Source organism: Diprion similis, chromosome 6, assembly GCF_021155765.1.
Source record: "Diprion similis isolate iyDipSimi1 chromosome 6, iyDipSimi1.1, whole genome shotgun sequence".
NCBI lineage: Eukaryota > Metazoa > Arthropoda > Insecta > Hymenoptera > Diprionidae > Diprion > Diprion similis.
In genome coordinates, this window is record NC_060110.1 from 9,671,251 (window position 1) to 9,684,033 (window position 12,783).

Consider the following 12,783-nt stretch of genomic DNA (forward strand, 5'->3'; position numbering starts at 1 on the left):
CTCTTTCGTTAGCTGACGAGTGCCGATTACTTTATTGAATATAGATCATATTTATAACGAGGGTTTAACAATGTTACTAGTTAGTTTCTAAATACAGAATTCTCACTTACACATCGTCACTCGATATAAAGAGATAGAAACCTAAAGAAAAGAACATCTTACAATAAAATATTAATCACATCAACACGGTTGCAGCATTTTTAAACTTTAAAATTACAATTTTCTCTCAATTATGCTTTTGTACAATACATTGTGCCGAATAATTCTTCTTAGGAATAGTTTAGAAATGACACAACAATCAATTTTTACTAAATAAGGAAGTTATCTATTGTAACAAAGAGACAACAATAACTCAACTTGTAAGGCCCACAAATCAATTATTTTTACTTATACTAAACGGTTCCATTAGTTATTCCGATGAATAACTTTAAATCACTTTGATTGATCACTAATATAGTTGTGTAGAGGATAAATGACGTCAAGAGCCATTGAATGTTTCATCGGCAAGTTGTACTAGGCACGCAGAACAAACTTAAGGTGATCTAACTGCCATAAACGTGATAAACGCGGATCGTAAGCTCTTTTTCATTTAACCACAAACACAAACCTAATTTGTTACTCGTGATACTGCCCCGCAGCAATACAGCTCGTGTCTTGCATTCTCGTCAAATGTGAAATTACATGTTAAGTACGTTTCATATGTTACTGGAAGATAGAATTGTTGCTTCGATTGGCTTACTCAATTGTAATCTATATTCAAAAGTCAAAGGAAGCCGGACGAAGACAATGTCAATCTACTTCTTCGTCGCACCCTTAAAATTTTTACTCACTATTTAATTCAAAACTCCGAGTATGTGGTTAAACATGAGAAATAGATGAGGAAAGAATAATTTTTACACAGTAGAATTCAACCGCTAGTCCTACAGTATACAACACAGGCCCATGGACCATACACTATCGATAAAAAAAAAGGTATTCAGGCAACAGCATCATGTGTTTGATTTCTTCGTGAGTACAAGAAATGATAAAATGTTATTATTAAAATTGGTTAGTAATATGGGAGTAAGTGTGATGGAATTGTTAATTTTTTAAAAAATTTTATTGTTTTATTAATGCAACTTGAATAGCTATTCTTTAAAAGGAATGAAAAGAAATTTGTTCATTAAAAAATTATTTTTTATTATGCATTTTCTGCATTCGGATGACGAATTTAGTCATTCTTACAAAAAATCAGATATCGTGACAAAAAGTGTTCGCAGCATTTTGCCTATAATTGGTTCCACAGTGCCTGACAATGATAAACTCTTCTTTCTTTTGCGAGTAACGTTTCCAGCTTTGTCGTACAATTTTGGTGCCTGAATAACTATCATTTGTATGGGGACCTTTTGACGGGTGTCACTGTGCAAAAAAATGCTGAATTGATACACTTCACTTCAGATTCGTGTTTACACAGAATAGTGACTTCTGAGGCCGCCCTTAATTATACAGTGGTAAAATCGGCACAACGATGCAGCTACAGCTACGAGGAAGTATGATTAAAGAAATTGAATTAAAAATTTTTGTCTGATTCTCGAGGAATAATACCAGCATAATTCCCATTCAAGAGATTATTGTATCATTCAATAATAAAATATTAACGAACGATTCATCTAGTATCTAACTTAGGGACGAGATGAGAGCCTCTACATTAAGTCACATACAATATTTGGGTCATGATTGTGGGATAAATTCATGTACACTTACAAACTATTAGATCACGAAGAATCACTAGACAGAAACACTTAAAGAAATAGTAGCCAGGCATACACCTTGCACCCGTGATAATTCAATCACGCTGCTTTTGTGCATTCATGATTTTACATCCAAAAACACTAAATTTGAGTCGAAAAGTCACCGTGTGTACTATTTGTGTTCCTCGTTGCCATTTAAGTTTAAATATCCCGTTTACGGATCAAAGATAGGGTGGCTTCGTTTTGAATTTAGATTATTACAGTTACCGTCTTATGTTACCAAAAATCGATTGTGACATTAAGATGACATCGCGTGTAGTCGACAGTCTCTGTCCCACCGTTTCGTCAATTTTCTAGCACCTGAGTGTAGCATCACGATTAAAGCAATCATTACCGTTCTACCTAATAATGTCATTCTGTTTTTGGGTGCCCCTTGTCATACCATGTCCTTAAGTATTACCTAAGAGCTAGAGATGTGACATTTCACTGCCAATATATACAGACTTATGTATATAGTTACTCATTTCAATGTTACTTGTAGGTTCGGTTTTGTTTTCGGTGATGACACGAATATTTTCCAGATGTACTCTGTTTGATTTGTTACACTATAGGGTTTTACTTGTCTCAAGATCTTTCTATTCCTTCACAGCTTGAAAATTTATTTTAATCTCACCATGAAATTATAATACGTGGATTTGCAAACAATTTACGTCAATGTCTACAAATCAAATGTAATTGAATCTTTCTAATGCCAAGACCTTTGCCAAGTTGCTGTCTTCTATGTATTATGTATAGTTTGTACTTCCTTGTATTTGTACCATATACGTGTGGGCTAATTTTTACCTATATTGTTGCTAGTATCAGTTGCGTAAGATTTTCAAGTTACAGTTTCCATGTACATTACGTTGCTTTTTGTTTTCTGAACTGAACAACTACTGATTTTAGTCATACTAAAACCGGTTCAATAAAAGTAGCATTCAAAACTAGAATAACGCATATAATTGTCAAGGCGCACATTTTTTAATTAAAAAACCTATATACATATATTCAATAGCTCATTCGAGATAAAGAATTACAGAAGATTGCTGTCAAATATTATGGAAAAAAACCCATGGAAATACAGACGGACAATTAACCATACATTAAAATTAGGTATTCATCACCATAAATCAAACCTGGGTCTGGAGATTTCTATTCTGTGTAATGTTTGATTGGGACGATGCAACTTGGCTCACACAATACATGGGCTTTAGAATAATAAATAAAAAAGGAAGATAAAACCCTATTAATAAATTTCACTTATCAAATTAGGGGAAAATAATGAGCAGGGGCTAGAAGACATAGCGTAACCTACTAAGTTTAATGGTTTTAAGTTAAGAAACTGTATCGATTTCATCAATTACTGTTCAATCAAGAATTAGGGTCTTTGGTTGTTCCCAGCTGAATCCGTCTCTACCAAAGTGCCCGTATGTACTTGTCTGTTGATATATTGGCTTGCGAAGATTCAGCTCCCTGAAAACAGATTTCAATAATAAGAACTTATCAGTGACTTTTGGCTAGAAATTGCAATTTGTTAACGCACTATTATATATTTTATTTAATTTGATATATTTGTGATTCATTCTACCATCACAGTAACTCTCATTTCAAGTCAATTAATTGAGAAGTTTACGATAAATATTTACTCTTATTGACAGTCAGAAGCCTAAAGTCTTTTGATCTGCGGATACATAAAAATAAAAACGGAACAATGAAATGTTTTGCAAGATTTTATCAAATAATTTACCAGTAAAATACTAATTGTTCCCTAATATTGTACTGAAAAACTTTGGAAGTCAAGATACTTCAGATTATTAGGTTTGCCAAATTACACCAATGTAGGTATATCTAGGTACGAAGTACAGGTTTTCGGTGTTTCACAACTGCCATAATGACTAGACCTTGTGATGATATATCTTCCTGTTGTCAATTGTATGGTGACCCAGCACGTAGAAAAAGACTATTAATTTTTTAATCTTAACACCTCCGATTCGGCGTTGCCAGAAACTGTTCGGTAAATATTACGACTGTTAACACCATCGTGCGAGAGCAGTATGAAAACCATTTAATTATCAATCAAGGTAACCCGGAAAATGGAATGAATGTACTCCTGAGACAACAGAAGCCCCGCTCCTGGGGGGGGAGGGGGTGAATACTTGCTTAGTTCAAGCAAAAAAACCCAAAAGCGCGGCGCAAGGTGCAACGGGCGGTTCTGAAAGACAAAGCGCAAAGTAGCCTGTGTGACTCAAGCACTCGCTTTCAAACCTCGGGATTACATCGAGGATATGCCGGAATACAAATCGGCGTACATACACCATCAAATGTGGTAAACGTGCGACAAATCTGTTTCGCACACAGGGGGCGCTACTAGTAATCGAAAGCGGTCGAGCCAAAAACTGGAGTGGGAGAGATCAGTTCACCACCAACACCCGAAGTGAGAAGTCGACCAGAACAATCGTACTTCTTTTTGCTGCTTATTTACGCTGCTCGGAACAGTTTCAGTGTACAGTTTATCTCGGAAGTTCTACTTCAATAAAAAAAAAATAAGGTACAACTTACTTTACTATTTTACCAGGGCGTAGGTCGAAGTTTTTGTTGACAATATCTAACAGTTTGCTCTGCGATAATTTGGATGTGCCGTAGTCGAATACCGTGATGGAAAGGGGCTCGGCAACACCAATTGCATATGAAACCTAAAATAAAAGAGAGTGTGATATGACAATTTATTCAAATCTAGTGAATTGTTGTTTTCAATTCATTTGCTATGTGCCTTGCAATGATTATTAATCATACCGCTGCTGAGTTTTTCGGTATTCTCAATTTCATCAAATAAACATATGTATTTATACTGACTCATACTGCCGGTCAAGTTTACCTGTACTAAGCAGCGCCTGCATAGACCAGCTTTGACGAGAGATTTAGCAACCCATCTTGCAGCATAGGCTGCGGAGCGATCAACTTTTGTAAAGTCTTTACCAGAGAATGCACCGCCTCCATGTGCCCCCCACCCACCGTAGGTGTCGACAATAATTTTGCGGCCCGTGAGACCGGCATCACTCTGTTGACAGACAAGAAAAATTAATAAAAATTGTGGCTCTTGAAAAAACCAATAACACAAGTAAAGTGAGATTGGAAATTTAGTTGTTGGTCGATGTTATTACTATGATTAGAAGCATGTCGTGCATAAAATTTGAAAATTGAAAGAAATAAGAAATATAGCTGTTCTCATAAACGTGTTTCGTATCACGGCACTCAAAAGTAGCAAATAATGTACAAAAAATCATTGAACAGCTAATATTACTTCAAGATTTGTTTCCACGTGTGTAATAAAAATCAAAATGTTACTTCGTTGGTTTTGTGGTACATACTTGTGGACCACCAATGATGAAAAGGCCGCATGGATTGACGTGGAAAACTGTTCTTTCGTCAAGGTATTTAGCAGGGATAACATTTTTGATAACTTTTTCCATCACTGCCTTTCGTAGTTCGTCCAGGCTAATTTTTTCACTGTGCTGTAGAGATACGACTACTGTGTGCACTCGACTAGGCACACAGGCTCCGTGATCCATTATGTATTCACAGGTCACCTGTAATTGATTAAAATGCATATGAAATAATTACTGAAATAGCACGCGATCCAAGTCGTAGAATCAAAAGAATTAAGACAGCAAGAATTCAAGATCTTTTTACTCGTGTTGAAAGGGTAGATTGTTGACTTAAAATAATAACTAAGCGAATGAACGTCCTCAGAATTGCAATTATCATCATAGCACTCAAGAGTAGCAAATACATAAGAAAAACATCATTGGACATCATTCGATACACAGTTTGTTAAACAAACGTGAATTGCACTGTAATTTTTTTTGTTTCTTCTCGTAAAAACCGTTAAAGTACCATCTGGAAACTGTACCTGTGTCTTCGAATCTGGGCGAGCCCACCACAGTTCTTCGCTGCGTCTGAGTTCTGCAATTTTCTGGTTGAGCCTATGCGCAAGCACGACTGTAAGTGGCATACATTCCTCTGTTTCATCGGTGGCGTAACCGAACATCAAGCCCTATTTAACGTAGAATAAATATTATTCAAATGATTTATTGAATCAAACTATCGAAATAAATGGAAAACTTTGTGATGTTACGTAAATTATAAACAAAGCATTAATTTTGTTCTACTTTTGCAAGTGACATTACGACGTGATAAGAGTTTATTGTTTAAATATATACTATGCTTTGATAAAATGAGTACTGATTGAAAAGGTGTTCAATTTTGAACAAAATATTTAAAAATATTATGATAAAATAGAAAAAAAAACAAGTCCCACTCAAGTTAATATCAATCCCATGAGTCAGAGTTTGGATAAATCCAAGTATTATATTACCGTGGTAAGAAAACGAGTAACAGTGATAAAACAGTAAAAATGAGAAGAAAAATACAAGCAAATAAACCAAAAACCATGCATAATAAAGAAAAGTGCCTAACAGAGCAGAGCAGTGATTGGGAAATTATTTACAGGGTATTTGGTGTCAAACTGTGATTACTTGGATAAAAATTGTTCGAAAACTGTAATGTAATAACGGAAAGCTAGCATTTGATTCATCGCTATGCTAAACTAAGTTTCTACACTGAATTACAAATTGGTTAACGTAGGACCAGAGTATCCACAACAGCATACATACGAATTTTATCGCTCTTTGTTTTTTGGCTATTAATATCATGTTCAGAGATACCTGTACATGAGCATCTTAACGTTTCTGAATGAGATGCTATGATAGCGTTTTGCTTAAATTCTTCGTAGACTGTGGTGTAATATGTACAGAGGTGATGAAGTAAATGGTAAAACCAAAGTTCGTTTTTCTGTATCGACGAAGAAGTGGTAGCATAGATCAGAATGCTGAAATCAAAGTATACGGAGGCATAGTTTTGGGTACAGCTGTGCATCTAATAAATGATTGTTCTTACGTAGTAATGCGAAGGGAAGTGAGTAACAACTAATTACGGGATGCGAAGTATTTTCAATAAACCACAAATAAAATATGGTCCAAACTACGGATGTAAAAGTTGATGATTAGGCAGTCTTGCACTACTGATAAATTAAAATATAGTGAAATATGTATAGAAATGAGATCACATATTAAGTACAATAAAACCACCACCATCAACAAAAATTATACACAAAATGAACGCACAAGGATATAAAGATGAAAAGCAAAGAGAAAAATCTTTGTACAACAAAAGAACCCAAATCATTTACAAATAAGTTCGAATTCTGTCGATTGAATTGGTGTATTATCACTTAAATCATTATCATCATCATGACCATTGTCGTTGACTCAGGTAAATGGTGAACGTGAACCCTTAGTGCGTACATTATAAAGAAAATGTTACACGAAAAAGTCTATAAGAAAACTATTGGGAGATTATAAAAAACGAAGAAAACTATGTACAGAATCAAAAATTCTATGTAGTAAAAGAGAAGAAGATGGCTACAACAATTGTGATTAGGCTAACACAGGCTTGGCTTGATTAGACAGACGACAAGAAAAAGGAAGAACAGAAGACTTTTAGTGATGAATGTCGTGTGACCTGATCGCCGGCGCCGACTTCCTCGTCACTGCGATTCTCGTGAACCCCTGCAGCAATATTTGGCGATTGGGCGTCAAGCGCCAATAGCACATTGCACAGTTTGTAGTCAAAACCTGCAGAAATTATATGAGTGAGCTATGGATATTTCCTATGATCATGGAACTTGCAATGAAAAACAAAAAAAAAAAAAATATACATAAAAAAATAATCCAATAACGAGTAGTCGCTTGGAGACACCGAAGACACGTTCTATATTATTGACCTACGATACAGAAAAATAACTAATTTACGTTAAATCCGGTCCCTCTTGTCCTGCAAATGACAATCTTTAGGGTCAACACCTTATTTTATACTACATCTTATCTCTGCACATGAATAACATTTATTTACATTACCCAAATGTAAATTCTCTTAATTGACTGTTATATCACACTCTCAAATCTATACAGAATATCACTAGTTATTCTCTTTGGATAACTCAACAATTTTTTTACGGTCCTGTAATAGAGAAAATTTGTTTATGCAATCTGATCCTGTTGGGATACTATCTATCGTGGCTTCGTACGTATCAAAGATCGGCCATTCCATTTTCAGGATGACATAAAATTTGGGACGCTGAATGGAACTCATAAAATTTAGTGTTGAACGATAATAAGACTTCTCTGAATATAAAACCATCCTATTTTGGAAGGGGACCATTTAGGAAACAAATATTTACACTAACTGGTACAAGCAGTATATGACTGATTTATAGTGTGATACACTTAAGGTGGCCAACTGGTACATGTACCTCGACTGATGACTAATTCACCTGAATAATACAAGATTTTTAAAAAGATATTTTAAACTCAAACTAGATTAGCTGCGAATATCGAAATGCCAACAACATTCCAATAAACCTGCAAGTTTCTTGTTCACAGAACACAGACTTCAATTTCACTAAAACAATACTGTCAACTGTTCAGTGTGTGACAAAAGTGAGGGAAATATTTTAAGGATTTAATAGAGAAAGAGAACAATGAGCAGTGGAGACGGTTATTTGTTGTTAGCATTTGTCAAATTGTCACAACTTCATTGACATACAGTGGCATAATGTAAGGATAAAATAATCGATGATGCGATTAATTTGTAGAGAGCAGAAAAAATTTTGAAAACGACACGTATTTTTCTTTTTTTTTTCTTCTTTTTTCTCACAGTAACACAATTAGCACGCAGTAATTTCCAACACATACAATACCTGCAAGGAGATAGGTATAGAGAGAAACATAAAGTGACAATTTATCTATGAGTGGCTGCTCTGCGGGCACGGGCTGTAAATATTATATCTACCTGGTCGCCTGCGCCCACCTCCAGCTCTTCACGGTTCAGATGGACACCACCAGCAATATTCGGCGATTGTTGTTCGATAGCCACCAAAAGATTCAAGGTACGCCAATCAAACCCTGCCACGACCATTATAATACTTGTTACCCACGTATAAATTGTTATTTCATTACATTTTCCATGCCGACTTTCTATTATGTTCAACTTCTTTAGTAAATATGTATAAAAACACTTTTATGGTGACGTTCAAATAAAATTCTTGCAATCACATGTTGACAAGATACACGGAAAAAAAAACAATTCTTACATTTTTACTGGTCAAACAAAGGAATAATATAATATAATATGTGTCATGTGATGAGAGTAAATTTACTGCTTGAAATAAGAATTTACACATGAATAGACCCGCGCATTGAAATATTTTTTTAATATAATATAAATAGAAAGATTTTCGTTTTCCCCAACTTCAGTAGGAGAGACTAGGACAACATGAGCATTGTATAAAATTGAATTATAAATGGATCTTAGATTTGCTACAAGTAAAAAGTGAGAGAAAAAAAATAATCCGTACCACAATGGCAGGCATTTTTTCTCTCAGATCATTTGTGGCATATATTTTGCCCGAGTCTCTGCTACGCATAGAATCCGTAAATTTTTATAACTGGAGTGCCAGTCGAAGATAGACGTAATGATCTATTTCTAAATATACATGTAAAACCTTATACAATGTGTGTGGATATATGAAAATTTGTGGATCAGTTATTCTTCATCGGTACAGCAGAACATTTTAATAGATATTTAGACTGAAAATTCTTAACCACAAAGACTAAATAATTCAAAATTTTCAGGAAGAAGAAAATCGTTGCTTATTGACAACAATCAAAACAAAAAATTTTCGTTCGCAATTTAGCCTAGAAATATTACGGTTTTAGCAGCAGAGCACTTCAATGAATATAAAATGTGAAATAACTCTTCTTTCAAAAAAACAGCAAAGATTTTAAGTCCAACAGTTTATTTCTTGGCAGATATATAGTTAAGCTTGGTCAGCAAACATAGAAACATAGTAACAAAAAAAACAATGACGTCAGTGGCTATCAGGTTTACACAACATTTATATTGAGATATCATCATTGCTATGAGTGAGAATTAGTCTCAATATAAATTTGCATGTATGTGTATCGTATATATACAGATCATTATATGTACATAAGATATGTATGTATATATTGATAAACACATAATGTTTAAAATCAAGAATTGCAGAGTCAAACACGAAAAACCCACGGTCATTATAATAATATATTATCTAAGAATGTAACGATCTGAAAGTTTTCTCTATACCGAGTCAACTTAAAGTTACGAGTTGAAGAGAATTAGGGACTCCAAAGTGTTTGAAATAAACATTGCTTGCCCAATTATGTCACTCGATAAAAAGAGCATCAGAAACATTGATCCACAAAATGAGAAAACCCTCAATTGAAAATCGAAATTTGTTGCACAAAAAATCTTATATACGATGAGGAAAATATTGCAAGATACTGATTAGTAGTAAGGATGGATGTGTTGATTGGCCTATTTTTTATTTTTTTTTATATTATAGAGTTTTGTCATCACGTTAATTTTTCTAAAGGCATTATCTTAACATTCCTAAGTCAATAATCACAGAGAATTTACAATCTACCTATAATTATATATACACGAAAATAGTGATGGTCAGACCACTTTCCAAAGACGTGTGCCTCCCAGGTTGTATTACGTTGGAGACACATTTAAAACTGAGAGACAAAATTCAATTCTTACCCTTAGATGAATCGTCGTAACCAATGTGCTTTACTGTGTCCCTGACGATTTTCTGGTAGTCCACGACTGCCTTTGAGGTAATTTCTCCACACAGTAAAATCATGCCAGTCTTTGTTACGGTTTCTAAATGATAAAAAGTGCATCCTGTCAAATGAATTTTATAGTTGAACGGCTTATTCAAATTAGACAGAATATTAGATGAGTAAGTTTTAAACCCTCAAAGATTATCGCAAAACTATATCTGAATTTTATGATAACAATGAAAACTTACACAATAAGTAACTGAAATCAATTTTTCTCGTGTAATTTGAGAGTTGGAAAGGGTTTTCAAACGTGGTGAATGGTACAAAAGATCTACACTTTCTTTCTAATCTTTGCAATACAATGATCAGAGTCCACAGTAACTAGCTCAAGGCTAGTCTGGACAGTTTATAAATAGTAAATAGATAGATTTGAATGAGTTACAAAGAAAATAAGTACAGTGATTACTAACCACAAGCAACCATAGCATTCGGGTCTTGTTTCAGATGAGCATCCAAGATGGCATCGCTGATTTGATCGCACATTTTGTCTGAAAGAATGAAACACATGCAATTCAATGGAACCGAAACTCATTTGAGAAAATAAAATATTGGTATGATTAAAAAATACATTAAGAATTCAACTATAGTTGTCGCTGAGTTCTCTAGATCAAATATCTAGTTTTTCAATAATACTAATAATTTTCATCAAATATATACAGTTGGACTACAAAATAGATTTCAGGTGACCACGTGATAACAATCAAATAAAGAGAGGAAGGAGCACTAATTAGGTACAGCGGTATTCAGATGATGCAATTCTATTCAAGATTTCCTCAATATCTGAAGATGGAATTCAAGAATTTGCATAAAAATATTCAATTTTTCCTGCTTTCCTATATTATTACCGACGTCTCTAAGGTAATCTAAAATCTTTTAAGACAAAATAAATTCTGCAATGCATCGATGCCAGTAGGTTTCAAAATTTGTAATTTGTAATCTAAAAAATGTACAAGTTTTGAAACGAATAGCAAGAAGTTGCAAAAAGGTTACTGGAAAGTAATTACAGAAATACAATATACATGTAGGTTTGTAAGAGAGACCTTGAAGTTGAAAAAAACAGATGTACTGAGGAAATAAATACAGATCGAAAGAAAAAATAAAAAAAATATTCCAAGCTGGTCAAATTAACATTCTGCGCTCTATAATACTTCCAACACCAACCATAGGAATGTCGTAAGTAAATGAAAACTTATTTATACATAGCTTAAGACACGAAATGTTGTCGTAAAATGATAATAATAGTCATAATGGCAGCATGAAGAACAAAGGTAAATTGTATACTTTGCACAATAATAATATCTGTCTGTGCATAATTCTTTGTTCGGTACTTGTTAACTCAAATTTTTTAAATCCGAGGAGCAGTCTATTTTGCAACAATGAATTAGGTGGAACCGATCGAAACTCCAGACGTATAATGTTTTCCAATTAGGTATATCATAACATTACTGTGATACAATTTCAGATTATTCCAATGTGGTGACTGTAGAACGTATGTCGCTTGGATGAAGCTACGAATCGTCGCTGTATCTGAAATTTCTAATTGCATGTATAAGCCCGTTACTTTATTCAGATTTATGTAACGTATGTAATTCAGAATCGTAATCCACATCTGTATTATACAATCCATAAAATATATAATTCTTCATACATGATACTGCATGCTGTCATAGTTTTAAGTAATTCAGTGAGCTTCCGGGCATAAGAAACCACGTGTCCAAACTAATAACATTTGCATAACTTGAAATTGATCCAAGGCGATGAGTACAGAATTGGACAGCGGTGTAGCACAATGGGAATCGGTGGGAAATGCCAAAGAACAGTCTTCTAAATTTGTTATCTGATTGCGAATAGAGTAGACGATGTAATCAAGAATTTGTTTGGAATTTGAAGTTAAGTGGCTGTTTATTGTCAATAAAAATAACATATTTTAGTACACAAAAACTAAATTTAGCAAGCTGCAGCCTTTGTAAGAAAAAAAAAATACATTTTTACGAATTTAGTAACAAGAAATACACAATAACGGATATCGGGAGTTCTTGTAAATGTACTCGTCAGAGGATGCGGTGAAAAAGAAATTCATGTTAACAATACATAATAGCATTCAGAGAATGGAATAGGGAAAAAGGTTGGAAAAGTCGTTTCGGCAGTATAACATCCAACAAATTTTCATGAGAAACTTGTTCATTTTCCAACATTATGCATCGTTGAATATTTTCTGGCGAAAAATT

At 34.1% G+C, this 12,783-nt stretch overlaps 1 protein-coding gene and 1 long non-coding RNA gene across 3 annotated transcripts in view; both read right to left on the reverse strand.

Annotated features, from left to right (window-relative positions):
• Nucleotides 1-12,783, reverse strand: part of LOC124407071 — an 18,911-nt gene continuing 6,128 nt past the window's right edge. Inside the window, exon 3 of the long non-coding RNA XR_006929283.1 lies at nt 1-825. This is a non-coding gene — a long non-coding RNA (uncharacterized LOC124407071). The remainder of the gene's footprint in view (nt 826-12,783) is intronic.
• Nucleotides 225-12,783, reverse strand: part of LOC124407068 (S-adenosylmethionine synthase) — a 13,192-nt gene continuing 633 nt past the window's right edge. The window contains exons 2-9 of one of the 2 annotated variants that reach the window (XM_046882882.1): nt 10,966-11,043; nt 10,473-10,595; nt 8,679-8,791; nt 5,680-5,823; nt 5,138-5,356; nt 4,645-4,827; nt 4,329-4,462; nt 225-3,242 (exon numbers count right to left, since the gene is read on the reverse strand). In XM_046882882.1, coding sequence (XP_046738838.1) covers nt 3,137-3,242; nt 4,329-4,462; nt 4,645-4,827; nt 5,138-5,356; nt 5,680-5,823; nt 8,679-8,791; nt 10,473-10,595; nt 10,966-11,043 — 1,100 coding nt within the window. In that variant the 3' untranslated portion in view covers nt 225-3,136. Of the gene's footprint in view, nt 3,243-4,328; nt 4,463-4,644; nt 4,828-5,137; nt 5,357-5,679; nt 5,824-7,349; nt 7,463-8,678; nt 8,792-10,472; nt 10,596-10,965; nt 11,044-12,783 lie in introns of both variants that reach the window. The other variant, XM_046882881.1, reaches the window with a different exon arrangement.